Source organism: Coregonus clupeaformis, unplaced genomic scaffold (assembly GCF_020615455.1).
Source record: "Coregonus clupeaformis isolate EN_2021a unplaced genomic scaffold, ASM2061545v1 scaf0514, whole genome shotgun sequence".
In the NCBI taxonomy this organism is placed as follows: domain Eukaryota; kingdom Metazoa; phylum Chordata; class Actinopteri; order Salmoniformes; family Salmonidae; genus Coregonus; species Coregonus clupeaformis.
The window spans coordinates 4,935-28,791 of record NW_025533969.1 but is presented as its reverse complement, the minus strand read 5'-3'; the positions used below and the strand labels follow the sequence as shown (position 1 = coordinate 28,791).

Genomic DNA, 23,857 nt, shown 5'->3' with positions numbered 1-23,857 from the left:
AACAGCAACCAATGCAGATGTAGAAGCACAGAGCAAGTTTGGAGAACTGTGTCCGTACTTTGGCGAAAGAAGATTACATTACTATGTAATAATACTAATACTACTGTATTAGTACATGATGTTCAAAAGTGGGATCAGGGACGTAGTTCAGTTGGTAGAGCGTGGCGTTTGCAACGCCAGGGTTGTGGGTTCGATTCCAGTATTAGAAAATAATTTAAATAAAAAAATATTATGTATGCACTCACTAACTGTAAGTCGCTCTGGATAAGAGCATCTGCTAAATGACTAAAATGTAAAAAAATATATATATTTGCGTGACAGAGAGTTAAACATGAGGAGCCATGTTGAGACGGCATAACTTCCTATAGATTATAGCCCATGTTGAGACGGCATAACTTCTTATAGATTATAGCCCATGTTGAGACGGCATAACTTCCTATAGATTATAGCCCATGTTGACTGTCTACTTTACTAGGGGCCATCGCCACTGTACTACTGTAAAGCCCAGCTCATTGGCTATCTAGCTAGCTATGTTTCAAAACGATAGGTGGTCATTGGACCAAGACGCTGTCAATCAAGTCAACACGTCTCATTGGTGCGTAATGATGGCTGACCTTCATGGGCTAATTGACGTGTCGTGTAACCAATACGTAATGTAGAATGATGAAACAAGTTTGGTTGCCTTCTAGAGTGTCTGAGGATTGCACAGAAACCAAACTTGACCGGGGTTAAACAACTTGTTGTCGATTAGATTTCATAAATTGTTTTGTTGCAAGTTGAAAGAGTCGGAATTCATGCAAAACGCTGTGTACAACATGGATGGTGTTAGGATATAAAAATGGATTTTATCAAACAAAACTATGCTACATTTTATCTATGGGACCCTCAGGATGACAAGTCAGAGAAAGATTACTGAATGTAAGTACATTATTTACCTTCAGAGGTGAATGTACCAAACCAGTTGCCTTGATAAAAGTGTTTTGTTGTTGTGCACGATCCTCAAACAATAGCATGGTATTTTTTCGCTGTAATAGCTACTGTAAATTGGACACTGGAGTTAGATTAACAATCTGTATTTGTATTTATTATGGATCCCCATTAGCTGCTGCCAAGGCAGCAGCTACTCTTCCTGGGGTCCAGCAAAATTAAGGCAGTTCATCCAATTTTAAAAACATTACAATACATTCACAGATTTCACAACACACTGTGTGCCCTCAGGCCCCTACTCCACCACTACCACATATCTACAGTACAAAATCCATGTGTACGTGTGTGTATAGTGTGTATGTTATCGTGTGTGTGTATGCATGTGTCTATGTTTGTGTTGCTTCACAGTCCCCGCCGGTTCCATAAGGTGATTTTTTTAATCTGTTTTTTAAAATCTAATTTTACAACAGTAGTCATGGCTCTATGTAGTACTGTGCGCCTCCCATAGTCTGTTCTGGACTTGGGGACTGTGAAGAGACCACTGGTGGCATGTCTTGTGGGGTATGCATGGGTGTCCGAGCTGTGCGCCAGTAGTTCAAACAGATAGCTTGGTGCATTCAACATCTCTCATAAATACAAGTACTGATGAAGTCAATCTCTCATTTAAGGTTTCTGACGATATAAGACATGTCTATATCCCGGAAAGTTGGCTGTTGTTTACAACGCCATTCTAGTCACATATCCCATATTGAGCAATAACTGTCCCGATTTCGGGATACTGATCCAAGTAGAGGTTAACTAACATCAGAAGCCCATGTAGGTGTCCGAGGCGATGACCCCCAGCACGACCTGTACATTTGAATGCCCCCCTCTCCCCCCCTGCTTTATGACGCAGAGAAGATTAAGAAGTTAGTACCGGCAAAACGGAAAAGTTCAGAGACTATGATCTGTTAATGTTTAGGGTACTTCATGTTCATGCATTGCCAAAATTAGGGGGCAGGGAGAAAACTTGGCAGATGTGAACATGGGTAGTACAGTAGCTAGCTAGCTAGCATGCATGGGTGATTCACATCATGGGTAGTACAGTAGCTAGCTAGCTAGCATGCATGGGTGATTCACATCATTGCCCTACTATGTAAACAGAGGACACGCAAGAAGGAAAATTAATAACTGCAGTGCGGTAAGGAAATGTTTAACTAAAACATGCATTTGATTAGTCGATTTCGAGTTTATAGCAAGCAAGCTCAAGTTATTAGCTGTCTGTCTTTCTATGGGCTGAACAATGCTAGCCAACGTTAGCTATGCTAGCTAGCTAACATTTGTTGCTACTTGCTAGCCACAAGATCATGACGTTTAACAGGTTGCAGTTGTCTAATATGTCACTCGTTTTTAGTGTAGATGGGTTGTTATAACGTTTTGAAAATGTGTGTGATGATTTATGCGCCCTATTCATGATGTTAGCGAGCAAACGACGTCCGAACTCCGAAGGTTTGTGCTAGCTAGCTGGCTAGCTACTGTGTATGCTTGGGTAGCTGGCTGGAACCAGAAGGGCTGGGACGGTCATATGTAAAACAATAGATCATGATTCGTTCAATTTGAACTCCAGGGATATTCAACCAACGTAGGGTGCTGCCTTGAAGTCTGAGGGCTCAGCCCCTTCATTATGGGCCCTTTTGTGCCGACACAGCAAAGAAGACGTTCCAGACTCTCAAGTCAAGGATGTATAGAGGCCGATGTCAACAAGACTACAGTCCTACCCCAGAGGGAGCAACACGATTCTCTCCAATAGAACAGTCCTACCCCACCAACATGATTCTCTCCAATAGAACAGTCCTACCCCACCAACATGATTCTCTCCAATAGAAGTGTCCTACCCCAGAGGGACTAACACGATTCTCTCCAATAGAAGTGTCCTACCCCAGAGGGACCAACATGATTCTCTCCAATAGAAGTGTCCTACCCCACCAACATGATTCTCTCCAATAGAAGTGTCCTACCCCACCAACATGTTTCTCTCCAATAGAAGTGTCCTACCCCACCAACATGATTCTCTCCAATAGAAGTGTCCTACCCCACCAACATGATTCTCTCCAATAGAAGTGTCCTACCCCACCAACATGTTTCTCTCCAATAGAAGTGTCCTACCCCACCAACATGATTCTCTCCAATAGAAGTGTCCTACCCCACCAACATGTTTCTCTCCAATAGAAGTGTCCTACCCCACCAACATGATTCTCTCCAATAGAAGTGTCCTACCCCACCAACATGTTTCTCTCCAATAGAAGTGTCCTACCCCACCAACATGATTCTCTCCAATAGAAGTGTCCTACCCCACCAACATGTTTCTCTCCAATAGAAGTGTCCTACCCCACCAACATGATTCTCTCCAATAGAAGTGTCCTACCCCAGAGGGACCAACATGATTCTCTCCAATAGAAGTGTCCTACCCCACCAACATGTTTCTCTCCAATAGAAGTGTCCTACCCCACCAACATGATTCTCTCCAATAGAAGTGTCCTACCCCAGAGGGACCAACATGATAATCAAACTGTGGGACCTAAATGGAGAGTTTTTAACGTCAAGGACGTCCCCTGTTACCTCGGTCTATTCTATTCGATCACAGATTGTCAAAAAGAAAAGTCCAGAAAGTTCAACCCTCGTCTGCCCTTTTCTCCCTTCTCCGCCCTCGTTCCTTCTCCTTGTAATAAAAACAAAGATCGGGACGAATAAAACAATGAAGGGACCACACCTTTCCTCTCGCAACGGTAACCGGGTCGCTCTGTCTGAGACAAATATAGCCCAATCGGTGCAGCTCCTAAATGTCACGTCACGTCACTAGAGAAACTGATAGGGTAAGTTACTGCTGCCTACCTCTCCAGGACTAGATACAAACTGTTCACCCTATAACAACACACACCTGCCCCTGCCTGGGTGTCCCAAGTGGCATCCTATTTCCTATAAAGTGCACTAAAATGGGCCCCTGTCAAAAGTAATGAACTATGTTAACAGTGTTTTAGACAAAGCTGATCTAGGGACAGATGTGATGCTTTCCTGCTAAAGTAACTAATGGATGAAGTTAGTCGTAAACTGATCCTAGATCTGAGTCTACAACTGATACCTGGATAGGTGCCAACCACTGTCCGGGTGAGGAGGGAGGAAGAGCGGTTCTATATACTTGTGAACCTCTCGCTTTCTCTCCCCCATTTTTCTCCCTCTTTCATTTACACTACAAATCCCTCCCTCTCTCCAACTCAGAGTGACATTCTCAGATCGAGAGTGACATTCTCAGATCGAGAGAGAGAGAGAAAGAGAAAGAATTAGACGGTCTATAAGCTCTGAGAAACGAAGACTGACAGAAAGTGACCAAGACCTCTTCTCTTTCTCTCAATGCGGTTCAGTGTCATGCTGTATCAAGCCAACACAGTACTGCTTTGTTAACCTCTCTCTCTTTCAGTACATCTCTTCCTCCCTACTTCCCATCTTCTTTCTCCATGCGTTCCTTCCAATCTAACTGGTTTAGGGCTGGAATTTCACTTGTTTACCAGGGGGACAAGACACACACACACACACACACACACACACACACACACACACACACACACACACACACACACAACATAAAGAGAAGCATGCAGTTTCATTTTGCTACGGAGGAAGACTTCAGACAACAGTACACAGACAAAAGTTTAGGGAAGCGTTCAATGGGTTTTACACTGTGCTCTTTCCCTGATCTGCTTGATGCAATAGTTTCACTATACGGAGGAAGAGAAAGCTGTATCTATGTATCTGTGAGATCTGTATCTATGTATCTGTGAGAGCTGTATCTATGTATCTGTGAGAGCTGTATCTATGTATCTGTGAGAGAGAACAGAGAGAGTATGAGGAAAGGAATGACAGAGCATATCAACACAGAGAGAGGAGAGAGAGGGGAGAGAGAGCGAGAGAGAGCGAAAGAGAGGAGACTATGTACAGACTCAGTGAGCATAGCCTTGCTATTGAGAAAGGCCGCCGTAGGCAGACCTGGCTCTCAAGAGAAGACAGGCTATGTGCACACTGCCCACAAAATTAGGTGGAAACTGAGCTGCATTTCCTAACCTCCTGCCAAAAGTATGACCATCTTAGAGACACATATTTCCCTCAGATTACACAGATACAAAGAATTCGAAAACAAACCCAATTTTGATAAACTCCCATATGGTATATAGGTGAAATACCACAGTGTGCCATCACAGCAGCAAGATGTGTGACCTGTTGCCACAAGAAAAGGGCAACCAGTGAAGAATAAACACCATTGTAAATACAACCTATATTTATGTTTATTTATTTTCCCATTTGTACTTTAACTATTTGCACATTGATACAACACTGTATATAGACATAATATTACATTTGAAATGTCTTTATTCTTTTGAAACTTCTGAGTGTAATGTTTACTGTTAATATTTACTGTTTATTTCACTTTTGTTTACTATCTACTTCACTTGCTTTGGCAATGTTAACATACGTTTCCCATGCCAATAAAGCCCTTAAATTGAAATTGAATTGAAAGGGGAGAGAGAGAGAGGGGAGAGAGCAAGAGAGCAAGAGAGAAAGTGGCAACCGTGACATTATCATCCAACACACTCACTTCCTCCTTGGGTGTGTATGCCGCACAGTGACCATGCAAAGACCAGTGCGTTTGTGTGTGTGTGTGTGGGGGGGGGGGTCAGGCACACACACACACCCACACTACATGGCCAGCTATATGTTTTACAATAAAGTGGTGTGTGTGTGTGTGTGGGGGGGGTTCAGGCTCTATGAGTGCACTATAAACAGAATAGGATGCCATTTGGGATGCAGCCTCAGTCTTCAACTGACTGCTAATGTGTTTATAGTAACACAAGGCAAGACAAACAGTAAGTACCTGGCGATAACCCTAACACTAAGTAGTACCCTGGCGATAACCCTAACACTAAGTAGTACCCTGGCGATAACCCTAACACTAAGTAGTACCCTGGCGATAACCCTAACACTAAGTAGTACCCTGGCGATAACCCTAACACTAAGTAGTACCCTGGCGATAACCCTAACACTAAGTAGTACCCTGGCGATAACCCTAACACTAAGTAGTACCCTGGCGATAACCCTAACACTAAGTAGTACCCTGGCGATAACCCTAACACTAAGTAGTACCCTGGCGATAACCCTAACACTAAGTAGTACCCTGGCGATAACCCTAACACTAAGTAGTACCCTGGCGATAACCCTAACACTAAGTAGTACCCTGGCGATAACCCTTAACACTAAGTAGTACCCTGGCGATAACCCTAACACTAAGTAGTACCCTGGCGATAACCCTAACACTAAGTAGTACCCTGGCGATAACCTTAACACTAAGTAGTACCCTGGCGATAACCCTAACACTAAGTAGTACCCTGGCGATAACCCTAACACTAAGTAGTACCCTGGCGATAACCCTAACACTAAGTAGTACCCTGGCGATAACCCTAACACTAAGTAGTACCCTGGCGATAACCTTAACACTAAGTAGTACCCCTGGCGATAACCCTAACACTAAGTAGTACCCTGGAGATAACCCTAACACTAAGTAGTACCCTGGATATAACCCTAACACTAAGTAGTACCCTGGCGATAACCCTAACACTAAGTAGTACCCTGGCGATAACCCTAACACTAAGTAGTACCCTGGCGATAACCCTAACACTAAGTAGTACCCTGGCGATAACCCTAACACTAAGTAGTACCCTGGCGATAACCCTAACACTAAGTAGTACCCTGGCGATAACCCTAACACTAAGTAGTACCCTGGCGATAACCCTAACACTAAGTAGTACCCTGGCGATAACCCTAACACTAAGTAGTACCCTGGCGATAACCCTAACACTAAGTAGTACCCTGGCGATAACCCTAACACTAAGTAGTACCCTGGCGATAACCCTAACACTAAGTAGTACCCTGGCGATAACCCTAACACTAAGTAGTACCCTGGCGATAACCCTAACACTAAGTAGTACCCTGGCGATAACCCTAACACTAAGTAGTACCCTGGCGATAACCCTAACACTAAGTAGTACCCTGGCGATAACCTTAACACTAAGTAGTACCCTGGCGATAACCCTAACACTAAGTAGTACCCTGGCGATAACCTTAACACTAAGTAGTACCCTGGCGATAACCCTAACACTAAGTAGTACCCTGGATATAACCCTAACACTAAGTAGTACCCTGGATATAACCCTAACACTAAGTAGTACCCTGGCGATAACCCTAACACTAAGTAGTACCCTGGATATAACCCTAACACTAAGTAGTACCCTGGAGATAACCCTAACACTAAGTAGTACCCTGGATATAACCCTAACACTAAGTAGTACCCTGGAGATAACCCTAACACTAAGTAGTACCCTGGCGATAACCTTAACACTAAGTAGTACCCTGGCGATAACCCTAACACTAAGTAGTACCCTGGCGATAACCCTAACACTAAGTAGTACCCTGGCGATAACCCTAACACTAAGTAGTACCCTGGATATAACCCTAACACTAAGTAGTACCCTGGCGATAACCCTAACACTAAGTAGTACCCTGGCGATAACCTTAACACTAAGTAGTACCCTGGCGATAACCCTAACACTAAGTAGTACCCTGACGATAACCCTAACACTAAGTAGTACCCTGGCGATAACCTTAACACTAAGTAGTACCCTGGCGATAACCCTAACACTAAGTAGTACCCTGGCGATAACCCTAACACTAAGTAGTACCCTGGAGATAACCTTAACACTAAGTAGTACCCTGGCGATAACCCTAACACTAAGTAGTACCCTGGCGATAACCCTAACACTAAGTAGTACCCTGGCGATAACCCTAACACTAAGTAGTACCCTGGCGATAACCCTAACACTAAGTAGTACCCTGGCGATAACCCTAACACTAAGTAGTACCCTGGCGATAACCTTAACACTAAGTAGTACCCTGGCGATAACCTTAACACTAAGTAGTACCCTGGCGATAACCCTAACACTAAGTAGTACCCTGGATATAACCCTAACACTAAGTAGTACCCTGGATATAACCCTAACACTAAGTAGTACCCTGGCGATAACCCTAACACTAAGTAGTACCCTGGATATAACCCTAACACTAAGTAGTACCCTGGATATAACCCTAACACTAAGTAGTACCCTGGCGATAACCCTAACACTAAGTAGTACCCTGGATATAACCCTAACACTAAGTAGTACCCTGGCGATAACCTTAACACTAAGTAGTACCCTGGCGATAACCCTAACACTAAGTAGTACCCTGGCGATAACCCTAACACTAAGTAGTACCCTGGCGATAACCCTAACACTAAGTAGTACCCTGGCGATAACCCTAACACTAAGTAGTACCCTGGCGATAACCCTAACACTAAGTAGTACCCTGGATATAACAGCCAGACATGAGAGGAGAGAGGGAGGAAGGAGGGAGAGCAAGGGTATGGAGGGATTTCAATGCCAACAGAAATTGGATTTGAATTCCATCATTTTGCATTTGTATTAGGATATTGAATTTGAATTTAATATTTTTGCATTGAATCATTGAATTCAAAATTAGAACTTGTATTTCATGATTTGAAATTCAGTTCTAAAATTATATTTTTCGATTTCATTGAATATTTAAATTCAATATTTATATATTCAGTTTCAATAAGGTAGATATTGCATTCATTATCTGTGTATCAAGTTGACAAACTATCATTTTAAGTTTATCAAAGTTTCATCCATTGAACTTCTCAGATGCATTCAGATTCAGTTTTCAAATTCAGTTCTCTAAATTCAGATTCAAGCCAAATTCATTGGATAATTTTTTTTTTTAAACATGCCACATTGGCTTCAGAAACCGACAGAAGCTTCTGTTAACCATAGACTGAATTTGATTCTATCTGTTCTCCTCTACAATTACTGGCTGGCAAAGTACCAGGATGTTGTCTCTGGTTTTGAATCTGAATTTAGAGAACTGAATTTGAAAACTGAATCAATATCCTAACACAAATTCAAAATTATGGAATTCAAATACGATCTGTTTGCACTGAAATAGCTCCCTAAAGAGGAAAGAGGGAGGCAGATAGTGAAGGAAAGAGAGCGAGAGGAAAATGGGGATATGTTGAGAGAGAGAGATGGAGGGAGGCAGATAAAGAGAGAGAGAGAGAGAGAGAGAGAGAGAGAGAGAGAGAGAGAGAGAGAGAGAGAAAAAAAATGGGGATATGTTGAGAGAGATGGAGGGAGGGAGGGAGGCAGATAAAGAGGGAGGGAGGCAGATAAAGAGGGAGAGAGAGCAAGCGAGAGAGAGAGAGAGGGTGGGAGGGAAAAGGGGGATGTGTTGAGGGAGTGAGGGAGAGGGATGGAGGAAAAATAAGGAACAGCATGTCAGAAATCAGCTCAATGTAATTGAAGAATCCATACACTCTAACCACTTCTGGGAAAATTGGAAAACACTAATCAAACAACAACACGAAGACCTATCTATCCAAAACGGCCGTATAACAGAGAACAAACAGCAAAAACAGATACATGATCAAATACAAATCTTAGAATCAACTATTAAAGACTACCAGAACCCACTGGATTCTCCAATTACATTGAATGAACTACAGGACAAAATACAAACCCTCCAACCCAAAAAGTCCTGTGGTGTTGATGGTATCCTCAATGAAATGATAAAATATACAGACCACAAATTCCAATTGGCTATACTTAAACTCTTTAACATCATCCTTAGCTCTGGCATCTTCCCCAATATTTGGACCCAAGGACTGATCACCCCAATCCACAAAAGTGGAGACAAATTTTACATTTTAGTCATTTAGCAGATGCTCTTATCCAGAGCGACTTACAGTTAGGGAGTGCATACTGAAAATTTGACCCCAATAACTACCGTGGGATATGCGTCAACAGCAACCTTGCATTATCATTAACAGCAGACTCGTACATTTCCTCATTGAAAACAATGTACTGAGCAAATGTCAAATTGGCTTTTTACCAAATTTCTGTACGACAGACCACGTATTCACCCTGCACACCCTAATTGACAAACAAACCAAAACAAAGGCAAAGTCTTCTCATGCGTTGCTGATTTCAAAAAAGCTTTTGACTCAATTTGGCATGAGGGTCTGCTATACAAATGGATGGAAAGTTGAGTTGGGGGAAAAACATACGACATTATAAAATCCATGTACACAAACAACAAGTGTGCGGTTAAAATTAGCAAAAAATACACACATTTCTTTCCACAGGGCCGTGGGGTGAGACAGGGATGCAGTTTAAGCCCCACCCTCTTCAACATATATATCAACGAATTGGCGAGGGCACTAGAACAGTCTGCAGCACCCGGCCTCACCAAACTAGAATCTGAAGTCATATGTCTACTGTTTGCTGATGATCTGGTGCTTCTGTCCCCAACCAAGGAGGGCCTACAGCAGCACCTAGATCTTCTGCACAGATTCTGTCAGACCTGGGCCCTGACAGTAAATCTCAGTAAGACAAAAATAATGGTGTTCCAAAAAAGGTCCAGTTGCCAGGACCACAAATACAAATTCCATCTAGACACCGTTGCCCTAGAGCACACAAAAAACTATACATACCTCGGCCTAATCATCAGCGCCACAGGTAACTTCCACAAAGCTGTGAACGATCTGAGAGACAAGGCAAGGAGGGCCTTCTATGCCATCAAAAGGAACATAAAATTCGACATACCAGTTAGGAACTGGCTAAAAATACTTGAATCAGTTATAGAACCCATTGCTCTTTATGGTTGTGAGGTCTGGGGTCCGCTCACCAACCAAGAATTCACAAAATGGGACAAAACACCAAATTGAGACTGCATGCAGAATTCTGCAAAAAATATCCTCTGTGTACAACGTAAAACACCAAATAATGTATACAGAGCAGAATTAGGCCGATACCCGCTAATGATCAAAATCCAGAAAAGAGACGTTACATTTTACAACCACCTAAAAGGAAGCGATTCCCAAACCTTCCATAACAAAGCCATCACCTACAGAGAGATGAACCTGGAGAAGAGTCCCCTAAGCAAGCTGGTCCTGGGGCTCTGTTCACAAACACAAACAGACCACACAGAGCCCCAGGACAGCAACACAATTAGACCCAACCAAATCATGAGAAAACAAAAAAAGAGATTTACTTGACACATTGGAAAGAATTAACAAAAAAACAGAGCAAACTAGAATGATATTTGACCCTAAACAGAGGGTACACAGTGGCAGAATACCTGACCACTGTGACTAACCCAAAATTAAGGAAAGCTTTGACTATGTACAGACTCAGTGAGCATAGCCTTGCTATTGAGAAAGGCCGCCGTAGGCAGACCTGGCTCTCAAGAGAAGACAGGCTGTGCACATTGCCCACAAAATGAGGTGGAAACTGAGCTGCACTTCCTAACCTCCTGCCAAATGTATGAACATATTAGAGACTCATATTTCCCTCAGATTACACAGACCCACAAAGAATTCGAAAACAAACCCAATTTTGATAAACTCCCATATCTATTGGATGTAATAGCAGTGTGCCATCACAGCAGTAAGATTTGTGACCTGTTGCCACAAGAAAAGGGCAACCATTGATGAACAAACACCATTGTAAATACAACCCATATTTATGTTTATTTATTTTCCCTTTTGTACTTTAACTATTTGCACATAATATGACATTTGACAATGTTTTTATTCTTTTGGAACTTTTGTGAATATCATGTTAAATGTATTTTTTATTTTTTATTGTTTATTTCACTTTTGTTTATTATCTATTTCACAAGCTTTGGCAATGTAAGCATACGTTTCCCATGCCAATAAAGCCCTTAAATTGAAAATTGAAAATGGAGGGAGGCAGATAGAGAGGGAAAGAGAGACGGGGGGGGATATGTTGAGAGGTAGATGGAGGGAATGCACAACAGATCCTCGGAACCTCCTCTCCACTCTGTCTGAACAACTTCCTGCCCCGTTTCCCATCCGAGAGCGAGACAGAGAGAAGAGCGAGAGACGGGACAGAGAGAGAGGGGACAGAGAGAGAGAGGACAGAGAGAGAGGGGACAGAGAGAGAGGGGACAGAGAGAGAAAGGGGACAGAGAGAGGGGACAGAGAGAGAGGGGACAGAGAGAGGGGACAGAGAGAGAGGGGACAGAGAGAGAGGAGAGAGAGAGAGGGGAGAGAGAGAGGAGAGAGAGAGAGGGAGAGAGAGAGAGAGAGAGAGAGGGGACAGAGAGAGCGAGGAGAGAGAGAGGGGACAGAGAGAGAGGAGAGAGAGAGAGGAGAGAGAGAGAGGGGACAGAGAGAGAGGAGAGAGAGGGGACAGAGAGAGAGAGGAGAGAGAGGGGACAGAGAGAGAGAGGAGAGAGAGGGGACAGAGAGAGAGAGGAGAGAGAGGGGACAGAGAGAGAGAGAAGAGAGAGGGGACAGAGAGGAGAGAAGAGAGAGGGGACAGAGAGGAGAGTGTGGGGGGACAGAGAAAGAGGAGAGTGTGGGGGGACAGAGAAAGAGGAGAGTGTGGGGGGACAGAGAAAGAGGAGAGAGTGAGGGGACAGAGAGAGAGGCGCGAGAGACGGGACAAAGAGAGAGGAGCGAGAGACGGGACAGAGAGAGAGATGAGCGAGAGACGGGACAGAGAGAGATGAGAGAGAGACGGGACAGAGAGAGAGAGAGGAGCGAGAGACGGGACAGAGAGAGAGAGACGGGACAGAGAGAGGAGCGAGAGACGGGACAGAGAGACATAGGGTGGGAGGGAGATAGAAAACAGAGGAGGAGGAGGAGGGAGGAGGAAGAGAAAAATGGATAGCAGAAAGAAAGGATGTGTCAGTTTATTTAAAAGGAAGAAGTTAGTCGTCTGCTCTCCTTTACTAATGACAACCAGCTGGACAAAAGGGAGGGAGGGAGGGATGGAAGGGAGGGGACAGAGAGGGAGAGCTGGAGGTATCTGATATGCTATAGTTAGAGAGAGAGACAGTCTGATATATTATAGTTAGAGAGACAGTCAGTCTGATATATTATAGTTAGAGAGACAGTCAGTCTGATATATTATAGTTAGAGAGACAGTCAGTCTGATATATTATAGTTAGAGACAGTCAGTCTGATATATTATAGTTAGAGACAGTCAGTCTGATATATTATAGTTAGAGAGACAGTCAGTCTGATATATTATAGTTAGAGAGACAGTCAGTCTGATATATTATAGTTAGAGAGACAGTCAGTCTGATATATTATAGTTAGAGAGACAGTCAGTCTGATATATTATAGTTAGAGACAGTCAGTCTGATATATTATAGTTAGAGACAGTCAGTCTGATATATTATAGTTAGAGAGACAGTCAGTCTGATATATTATAGTTAGAGAGACAGTCAGTCTGATATATTATAGTTAGAGACAGTCAGTTGGGAAACCGTCAAACAGTAAAGGGGTGTGTCTTCCTCTCCTCTCAGCCAAGCCTATGTGTCCTACCCACAATGCCTATGTGTCCTACCCACAATGCCTATGTGTCCTACCCACAATGCCTGTGTAAACCATGACAACACCCAACGGTCAGAGCGAGAGACTGTTAATATTTATTGTTTATTTCACTTTTGTTTACTATCTACTTCACCTGCTTTGGCAACGTTTACATACGTTTCCCATGCCAATAAAGCCCTTAAATTGAAATTGAGAGAGAGAGAGAGAGAGAGCGAGCGAGAGCGAGAGCGAGAGCGAGAGAAAGAAAGAGACTGAGGAAAGGGGGAGAGAGAGATTGGAGAGATTGAGAGAGATAAATGGGGAGAGAATATAAGGAGGAGGAAAATAAAAAAACTAAAGAAGAATGGAGTCCTGCTATATTCTCTTCTATAGAAACACCCAACTCAACCTTTACCTCTGAATAAAGAAAGAGGGAATGGAGAGATTGATAGATGGTTAGAAGAAGAATAGAGGGTGGAGACGAGTTTTACAATAACAAAAGGAAAGGGAGGGAGGGAGGTCAGAGGAAAGGTGACTGACTGGGACTATTAAAAGAGAGAGAGGGAGAGAGGTAGAGATTCAACTATTGATTTGGGAGAAGAGGATAATTCATGGAAGTGTGTTTTGACTTTTAACCCTTTACACTCATACAGTGGGGAAAAAAGTATTTAGTCAGCCACCAATTGCGCAAGTTCTCCCACTTAAAAAGATGAGAGAGGCCTGTAATTTTCATCATAGGTACACGTCAACTATGACAGACAAAATGAGAAAAGAAAATCCAGAAAATCACATTGTAGGATTTTTAATGAATTTATTTGCAAATTATGCGGGAAAATAAGTATTTGGTCAATAACAAGTTTCTCAATACTTTGTTATATACCCTTTGTTGGCAATGACACAGGTCAAACGTTTTCTGTAAGTCTTCACAAGGTTTTCACACACTGTTGCTGATATTTTGGCCCATTCCTCCATGCAGATCTCCTCTAGAGCAGTGATGTTTTGGGGCTGTCGCTGGGCAACACGGACTTTCAACTCCCTCCATTTTCTATGGGGTTGAGATCTGGAGACTGGCTAGGCCACTCCAGGACCTTGAAATGCTTCTTACGAAGCCACTCCTTCGTTGCCCGGGCGGTGTGTTTGGGATCATTGTCATGCTGAAAGACCCAGCCACGTTTCATCTTCAATGCCCTTGCTGATGGAAGGAGGTTTTCACTCAAAATCTCACGATACATGGCCCCATTCATTCTTTCCTTTACACGGATCAGTCGTCCTGGTCCTTTGCAGTAAAACAGCCCCAAAGCATGATGTTTCCACCCCCATGCTTCACAGTAGGTATGGTGTTCTTTGGATGCAACTCAGCATTCTTTGTCCTCCAAACACGACCGAGTTGAGTTGTTACCAAAAAGTTATATTTTGGTTTCATCTGACCATATGACATTCTCCCAATCCTCTTCTGGATCATCCAAATGCACTCTAGCAAACTTCAGACGGGCCTGGACATGTACTGGCTTAAGCAGGGGGACACGTCTGGCACTGCAGGATTTGAGTCCCTGGCGGCGTAGTGTGTTACTGACGGCAGGCTTTGATACTTTGGTCCCAGCTCTCTGCAGGTCATTCACTAGGTCCCCCCTTGTGGTTATGGGATTTTTGCTCACTGTTCTTGTGATCATTTTGACCCCACGGGGTGAGATTTCTTCAAACCAAGCTGCTTACCTATTGCAGATTCAGTCTTCCCAGCCTGGTGCAGGTCTACAATTTTGTTTCTGGTGTCCTTTGACAGCTCTTTGGTCTTGGCCATAGTGGAGTTTGGAGTGTGACTGTTTGAGGTTGTGGACAGGTGTCTTTTATACTGATAACAAGTTCAAACAGGTGCCATTAATACAGGTAACGAGTGGAGGACAGAGGAGCCTCTTAAAGAAGAAGTTACAGGTCTGTGAGAGCCAGAAATCTTGCTTGTTTGTAGGTGACCAAAATACTTATTTTCCACCATAATTTGCAAATCAATTCATTAAAAATCCTACAATGTGATTTTCTGGATTTCTTTTCCTCAATTTGTCTGTCATAGTTGACGTGTACCTATGATGAAAATTACAGGCCTCTCTCATCTTGTTAAGTGGGAGAACTTGCACAATTGGTGGCTGACTAAATACTTTTTTTCCCCCCACTGTACATGTACAGTGAGGGAAAAAAGTATTTGATCCCCTGCTGATTTTGTACATTTGCCCACTGACAAAGACATGATCAGTCTATAATTTTATTGGTAGGTTTATTTGAACAGTGAGAGACAGAATAACAACAACAAAATCCAGAAAAACGCCTGTCAAAAATGTTATAAATTGATTTGCATTTTAATGAGGGAAATAAGTATTTGACCCCTCTGCAAAACACGACTTAGTACTTGGTGGCAAAACCCTTGTTGGCAATCATTTTGGTCTCATCTGACCACAACACTTTCACCCAGTTCTCCTCTGAATCATTCAGATGTTCATTGACAAACTTCAGACGGCCCTGTATATGTGCTTTCTTGAGCAGGGGGACCTTGCGGGCGCTGCAGGATTTCAGTCCTTCACGGCGTAGTGTGTTACCAATTGTTTTCTTGGTGACTATGGTCCCAGCTGCCTTGAGATCATTGACAAGATCCTCCCGTGTAGTTCTGGGCTGATTCCTCACCGTTCTCATGATCATTTCAACTCCCCGAGGTGAGATCTTGCATGGAGCCCCAGGCCGAGGGAGATTGACAGTGCTTTTGTGTTTCTTCCATTTGCGAATAATTGCACCAACTGTTGTCACCTTCTCACCAAGCTGCTTGGCGATGGTCTTGTAGCCCATTCCAGCCTTGTGTAGGTCTACAATCTTGTCCCTGACATCCTTGGAGAGCTCTTTGGTCTTGGCCATGGTGGAGAGTTTGGAATCTGATTGATTGATTGCTTCTGTGGACTGGTGTCTTTTATACAGGTAACAAACTGAGATTAGGAGCACTCCCTTTAAGAGTGTGCTCCTAATCTCAGCTTATTACCTGTATAAAAGACACCTGGGAGCCAGAAATCTTTCTGATTGAGAGGGGGTCAAATACTTATTTCCCTCATTTAAATGCAAATCAATTCATAACATTTTTTACATCATAACAGTTTTTCTGGATTTGTTTGTTGTTATTCTGTCTCTCACTGTTCAAATAAACCTACCATTAAAATTATAGACTGATCATTTCTTTGGTCAGTGGGCAAACGTACAAAATCAGCAGGGGATCAAATACTTTTTTCCCCTCACTGTATATGGGTTGAAAAATGCAGCTTTGGGCTCCTCATAAGCTCCTAAATTGGAACACAGTTACAGACTCTGTGCTTTGACTGACCACCATTCTGAACTTAAGGCTCTGTGCTTTGACTGATCACCATTCTGAACTTAAGGCTCTGTGCTTTGACTGATCACCATTCTGAACTTAAGGCTCTGTGCCTTCACTGATCACCATTCTGAACTTAAGGCTCTGTGCTTTGACTGATCACCATTCTGAACTTAAGGCTCTGTGCTTTGACTGACCACCATTCTGAACTTAAGGCTCTGTGCTTGACTGATCACCATTCTGAACTTAAGGCTCTGTGCTTTGACTGATCACCATTCTGAACTTAAGGCTCTGTGCTTTGACTGATCACCATTCTGAACTTAAGGCTCTGTGCTTTGACTGATCACCATTCTGAACTTAAGGCTCTGTGCTTTGACTGATCACCATTCTGAACTTAAGGCTCTGTGCCTTGACTGATCACCATTCTGAACTTAAGCACCGCACGCAACAGGAAGTTGCCCCAATCCCTCCCGCTAATTGGGCAACTTTTTGCAAATGTTTTGTTGTCCGAGTGTGGGAAATACTGTAAATGAAGGAGGGACTCAATGTATTTTGAAAGATGAGATGTTGATGATTATAATAAATACCGCTTTGATGTCATACAAGCACGCCAGACACCCGTAAGTCTAAATGTGCACTTCACGTTTCTATATCATAACTCATGTCATATACAGTGTCAACGTTAAATGATCACTATGTTCGCTGTACAGTTATAAGATAACATGGCGTTATACCCTGTGGACCTGAAGCATCTGAAGGTACTCATTGCCCCGTGAAAGCCTAACACTGTAAGATGGTATTTTATAACTTAGCTAGTCATGTTGGCAATAAAAACAACAAGCTTTGAAATGATGCCCACACCTGACCCAGATTGCGATTTATAAAATGGACCGTTTTTTTGGGATTGCGTAAACAAAACAGCAGAAATTGTGTGATGGAAGGGATGCAGGGTTGTGTTCCAAACAAAACAACTACAAGTGTGTTTGCTCTGGTTCCTCAACCTCACAGCTAGTAGAGCTAAAACAAAACACCTTCTAGTTGAAGACTCTTCTTTGAGTCATAAAAGTGAATTGAAATAATGTAGGAACTGTTGCACGCTTGAGGTGCGTGGCCACTTGGGAGACACCAGTTAGTCCTCTCACTCAAACCCTTGTCATTGTTTTGGTCTTATGTTTCACCTACCCCTGCATTTTCCAGGAATATTCTCATCATGTTACTGAATGCATCCAGAGTATTTATCAGATTTCGTTATCCACAAATGCGGCAAAAAGTACAGTAAAAGTAAGACGGAACAATAATTTCCCCGTTATCTCCAAACTGTTCCCTTTCAATTGCTACCATGGTTACGCTTTTCATATTTCCTCTGTAAGAAAAATGTCAATATATCCATACGGGCCAGGAGTGTAAAGGGTTAACAACCTTTCTTTACTTCCTGTCATGGTTACCGTAGTGACGTAGTGTCATACTAAGATTATTGTATGCTGCACTAAGAACAGCCATGTCATCTAGACATAACAGGATTATTATTTTATTTTTATTTCACGTTAGTCAGTCAAAACTAGAACTAACATCTGTGCCCGGTGGGAATACTACGATGTAGGGAATAGGTTGCCATTTGGGACCGAAAGCCTTTATTTCCCAATGGGCCTTATATAGTGCACTACTTTACTAGGGTCTTATGAGTCTCCCTATGGGGCCCTGGTCAAAAGTAGTGCACTAAATAGGGAATAGGGTGTCATTTGGGACGCAGGTCTATTTCTCCTTCCCTGGGGCATACTAGCCCGTCTATAAACAGTATCAACGACAGCCCTTAGGATGACTTAGTGTCTTCTGCTACAGAACAGATATTGACCATACATGCCTTTAGAGCAAATACACAGCGGAAAGAAATTACAGACACAGAGAGAAAAGTTTTGGAAACATTAAAAATACAATGACCCCCTCTCATATCATTACCAAGCCCTGCAATGCCAAGAGCTGAGCAAAGAAAAGAGTCCCCTCATCCAGCTGGTCCTGGGGCTGAGTTCACAAACCTGTTCTACTAACACACTGAAGACTCAGATCAATCAGAATAAACCAAATTACAACACAGTCAAAACAGAACTACACTGCTTATTGGGAAACACAAGCACAAAGCAAAATGCAGTGCTATCTGGCCCTAAATCGACAGAACACCGTGGCTAACTATTTGACCATGGTTACTGATGAAAACCTTAGAAAAACCTTGACAAAGTACAGGCTCAGTGAGCACAGCCTTGCCATTGAGAAGGGTAGACAGAGGAAAACCTGGCTCCCTGTAGAGGAAAGGCTGTGCAACCACTGCACCACAGCAGAACCTGAGAAAGAGCTGCATTTCCTGACAAAATGTCAAAAATATAAAACAATTAAAGTGTCATTTCCCCAAATTTGAAACCCTTATTCAAGGTTTCAAAGACCTCTCTGATGAGGATAGGCTCCCCGTCCTGTTGGGGGAGGACGCAGAGAGCTGTGGGTTGGCAGGATCTACCCTCCCTATTGGGAGGCGGAGCTGTGGTGGCAAGGCTACCGTCCTATTGGGGGAGGACGCAGAGAGCTGTGGGTTGGCAGGATAGGCTACCCGTCCTGTTGGGGGAGGACGCAGAGAGCTGTGGGTTGGCAGGATAGGCTACCCGTCCTGTTGGGGGAGGACGCAGAGAGCTGTGGGTTGGCAGAATAGGCTACCCGTCCTGTTGGGGGAGGACGCAGAGAGCTGTGGGTTGGCAGCGCACTACATTGCTGCCTGCCATAAGATGAGGGACAGTGTCTGACAGACCAACCAACCTGCACATGTCCTCTATATTGTTATTGTTCAATGGTTATTTTGACCCTTGGTTATTGTTGCTACTGTTGTCCCGTTGACAATATTGATTATTATTATTTTAATTATGTTAATATTGTAAATCTCCAATCGCAATATGTACATTGTTACGTTATGCCAATAAAGCAAATTACATTAAATTAAATTGAGGGGGAGAGAGAGAGAGAACAGGGGTAGAGAGAGAGAGAGCGATAGAGAGACAGAGAGCGAGAGAGAGAGAGAGAGAGAGAGAGAGAGAGCGAGACAGAGCGAGAGAGAGAGAGAGAGAGAGAGAGAGAGAGAGAGAGACAGAGAGAGAGACAGAGCGAGACAGAGACAGACAGTGAGAGAGCGATAGAGGGAGAGGGAAGAGTTAATTGGGGCCTGAAATTTGATTCAATACATGAGGCCCTCCCTCACATGACCAACTGGCCGAGTTTGCGTCCCAAATTACACCCTATTCCCTTTATAGCAGACTAATTTCCTACAGGGCTCTGGTGAAACGTAGTGCATTACATAGGGAATAGGGTTCCATTTGGAACACAGACCAAATGTCTGGACTAATGAGGTGCAGAGAGCAGGAAAACAACATCCGGGAGGGAGAGAGAGAGAGAGGGAGAGTGAGAGAGAGGGAGTGAGAGATATGGGGGGTGAGTGAGAGAGAGAAGGAGGGTGTGAGAGAGAAGGAGGGTGTGAGAGAGAGGGGAGAGGTGAAGAGTTGTGTGAGAGAGAGGGAGAGTAGAAGAGTGATAGATATATGGGGGGGAGTGAGAGAGAGAGGGAGGGTGTGTGAGAGAGAGGGGTGTGTGTGTGATTTGAGAGAGAGGGTGTGAGAGAGGTAGAGGGTGTGTGAGAGAGAGGGGAGTGAGATAGGGGGTGAGTGAGAAGAGAGGGAGGGTGTGAGAGAGAGGGAGGGTGTGTGTGTATTTGAGAGAGAGGGGGTGTGAGAGAGGGAGAGGGTGTGTGTGAGAGAGAGGGAGTGAGAGATATGGGGGGTGAGTGAGAGAGAGATGGAGGGTGTGAGAGAGAGGGAGTGTGTGTCTGTATTTGAGAGAGAGGGTGTGTGAGAGAGGGAGAGGGTGTGTGTGAGAGAGAGGGAGTGAGAGATAGAGGGAGGTGTGTGAGAGAGAGAGTGGAGGGTGTGAGAGAGAGGGGAGGTGTGTTGTTGAGAGAGAGGGTGTGTGAGAGAGGGAGAGGGTGTGTGTGAGAGAGAGGGAGTGAGAGATAGGGGGGGTGAGTGAGAGAGAGATGGAGGGTGTGAGAGAGGGAGTGTGTGTGTGAGAGAGAGGGTGTGTGAGAGAGGGAGAGGGTGTGTGTGAGAGAGAGGGAGTGAGAGATATGGGGGGTGAGTGAGAAGAGAGGGAGGGTGTGTGAGAGAGAGGGAGGGTGTGTGAGAGAGGGAGAGGGTGTGAGAGAGGTAGAGGGTGAGTGAGAGAGAGGGTGAGTGAGATAGAGGGTGAGAGAGAGGGTGAGTGAGATAGAGGGTGAGTGAGAGAGAGAGGGAGAGGGAGAGGGAGAGTGTGTGAGAGAGAGAGGGAGAGGGTGTGTGAGAGAGAGGGAGGGTGTGAGAGAGAGAGGGGGAGGGTGTGTGAGAGAGAGGGGGGTGTGAGAGAGAGAGGGGGAGGGTGTGAGAGAGAGAAGGGAGAGAGGTGGTGAGAGAGAGAGAGAGGGAGTGTGTGAGAGAGAGAGAGAGGGAGAGAGAGGTGTGAGAGAGAGAAAGGGAGACGGTGTGTGAGAGAGAAAGGGAGACGGTGTGTGAGAGAGAGGGAGACGGTGTGTGAGAGAGAGGGAGGGTGTGTGAGAGAGAGGGAGGGTGTGAGAGAGAGAGAGGGTGTGTGAGAGAGAGAAAGAGAGGGTGTGTGAGACAATTCCTACAGACAATTCCTTCGACCTCATGGCTTGGTTTTTGCTCTGATATGCATTGTCAACTGTGGGACCTTATATAGACAGGTGTGTGCCTTTCCAAATCATGTCCAATTTTACCACAGCTGGACTCCAATCAAGTTGTAGAAACATCTCAAGGATGATCAATGGAAACAGGATGCACCTGAGGCCAATTTTGAATATAGTAGCAAAGGAACAGTGGGGGGAGGGGAGGAGAGAGAGCTAGAAGAGATAGTGAAAGGACCCTGTTGGCCCCACCAGACTCACCGTGTTGGCCCCACCAGACTCACCGTGTTGGCCCCACCAGACTCACCGTGTTGGCCCCACCAGACTCACCGTGTTGGCCCCACCCTGTTGGCCCCACCAGACTCACCGTGTTGGCCCCACCAGACTCACCGTGTTGGCCCCACCAGACTCACCGTGTTGGCCCCACCAGACTCACCATGTTGGCCCCACCAGTCCAGTAAAGGAAGAATCCATCTGGGTCTACCTTCAGAGTGACGAGGGTGGGATTGCTGCTGTTGGGCTCCTACACACACACACACACACACACACACACGTTAATACATCGGGATATACACACTGTGCACATATGACCAAAATGTGACCGGCCGAGGTTCGAAGCCAGGTCTCATGCATGCCACAAAACTGTGCCAGCCTGCTGAGCTAAAGCCTAGGCATTAGCTGGGGGGGAGCTAATGCAAGTCTTCAGGTCTCAGACACAGGTCTAATACCTTGAGTCTCAGGTCCAATGCTGGCTATGGGCAGGGGCAGAGAGAGAAATAAAACGCATATTAACCTTTTCTATTAGTTTACTGCATTAGACGGGGTAGGATCAGCTTCCCCCTCACCCAATCCTAAACGTAACCATTAGTGGGGAAAATGCTACACTGACCCAAGACCAGGCTCTAGGGGAAACTTCACCCTACGGATTGGACGACGAAAGGTGTGAGTTCTATATCCTGTATTTCCCTTCCTATGATTGGACCACCCTACATTGAGTTTGGCCTCAGTGTTCGGCTACAGGGGGAGAGGAGGAAGGAATGAGGGTGGCCACAATATTGTCTTAACTGTATAAATGTATCATTCTTAAATCTAAAATCATCTGTACAGATCTAGGATCAGCTTAACCTAACCTTAATGATTAGGGCCAAACACAAAACGGACATTGGATCAGTGTCTAAGATGCACTATGTAGAAAATCACTCCGCCATTTCCTGGTTGCTAAAATTCTAATCGTTTTTCCTAATTTCAGTTTATGTGATAAAACAATAGGGCTGGTCGACTGTTTGGTCGATAGGCTGTTGGTCGGTAGGCTGTTGGTCGATAGGCTGTTGGTCGATAGGCTGTTGGTCGGTAGGCTGTTGGTCGGTAGGCTGTTGGTCGGTAGGCTGTTGGTCGGTAGGCTGTTGGTCGGTAGGCTGTTGGTCGACCGAGATTTCTTTAGTCTAGCAATGGCAAATATATATATTTTTTTAAATGATGGCACACGGGACACCTGTCTGACTCACGCCTGTCTCAGTGGACTAATCCATTGCGGAGACCACGGGGGGGGGGACGGCACAGTCCATCACTCTAAGACATGTAATACTGAAATTGTATATGGTTATATTAATGTACAAATAAATGGTGCAACACTAATAAAATCTAATATCTTAGAACATATGCGCTTTCTCCCGCGTAAGGAAACGGTCGCCGTCAATGGTTCTGAAACAATATTCAGTGCGCCGTAGAATTGGCGCCTTTCTCCATGTTGCTCTGTGCATCATCGCAACGTTAACCAGCATATTGGGAATGAGAACAATGGAGGCAACAACAGCAGCAGAGACGAGGAAACAGCCCTTGCCTAATTGGCCTTGTTGTCTAAGACAATTGAGGAGAGAGGAAACCCCAACTTAATTAGGTCTATAATCAATAGCCTAACTGTTAAATGGGCCTGGCTTTATAAATCATCCATGTACACTACCGGTCAAAAGTTTTAGAACACCTACTCATTCAAGGGTTGTTTTACTTTATTTTTTACTATTTTCTACATCGTAGAATAATAGTGAAGACATCAAAACTATGAAATAACACATACGGAATAATGTAGTAACCAAGAAAGTGTTAAACATATACAAATATATTTTATATTTGAGATTCTTCAAATAGCCACCCTTTGCCTTGATGACAGCTTTTCACACTCTTGGCATTCTCTCAACCAGCTTCACCTGGAATGCTTTTCCAACAGTCTTGAAGGAGTTCCCACATATGCTGAGCACTTGTTGGCTGCTTTTCCTTCACTCTGCGGTCCAACTCATCCCAAACCATCTCAATTGAGTTGAGGTTGTGTGATTATGGAGGCCAGGTCATCTGATGCAGCACTCCATCACTCTCCTTCTTGGTAAAATAGCCCTTACACAGCCTGGAGGTG

The 23,857-nt window shown here is 44.2% G+C and overlaps 1 protein-coding gene across 2 annotated transcripts in view; it reads right to left on the bottom strand.

Moving 5' to 3' along the window:
- The window catches only part of LOC121554349 (1-phosphatidylinositol 4,5-bisphosphate phosphodiesterase beta-3), a gene marked incomplete at its 5' end in the record, with an annotated part of 81,449 nt that extends 59,476 nt beyond the window's left edge, over positions 1–21,973 (bottom strand). For both annotated transcript variants that reach the window (XM_045215784.1, XM_045215785.1), the window contains 1 exon segment: positions 21,887–21,973. In XM_045215784.1, the coding sequence (XP_045071719.1) occupies positions 21,887–21,973 (87 nt within the window).
- Between the last annotated feature and the right edge of the window lie 1,884 nt (positions 21,974–23,857).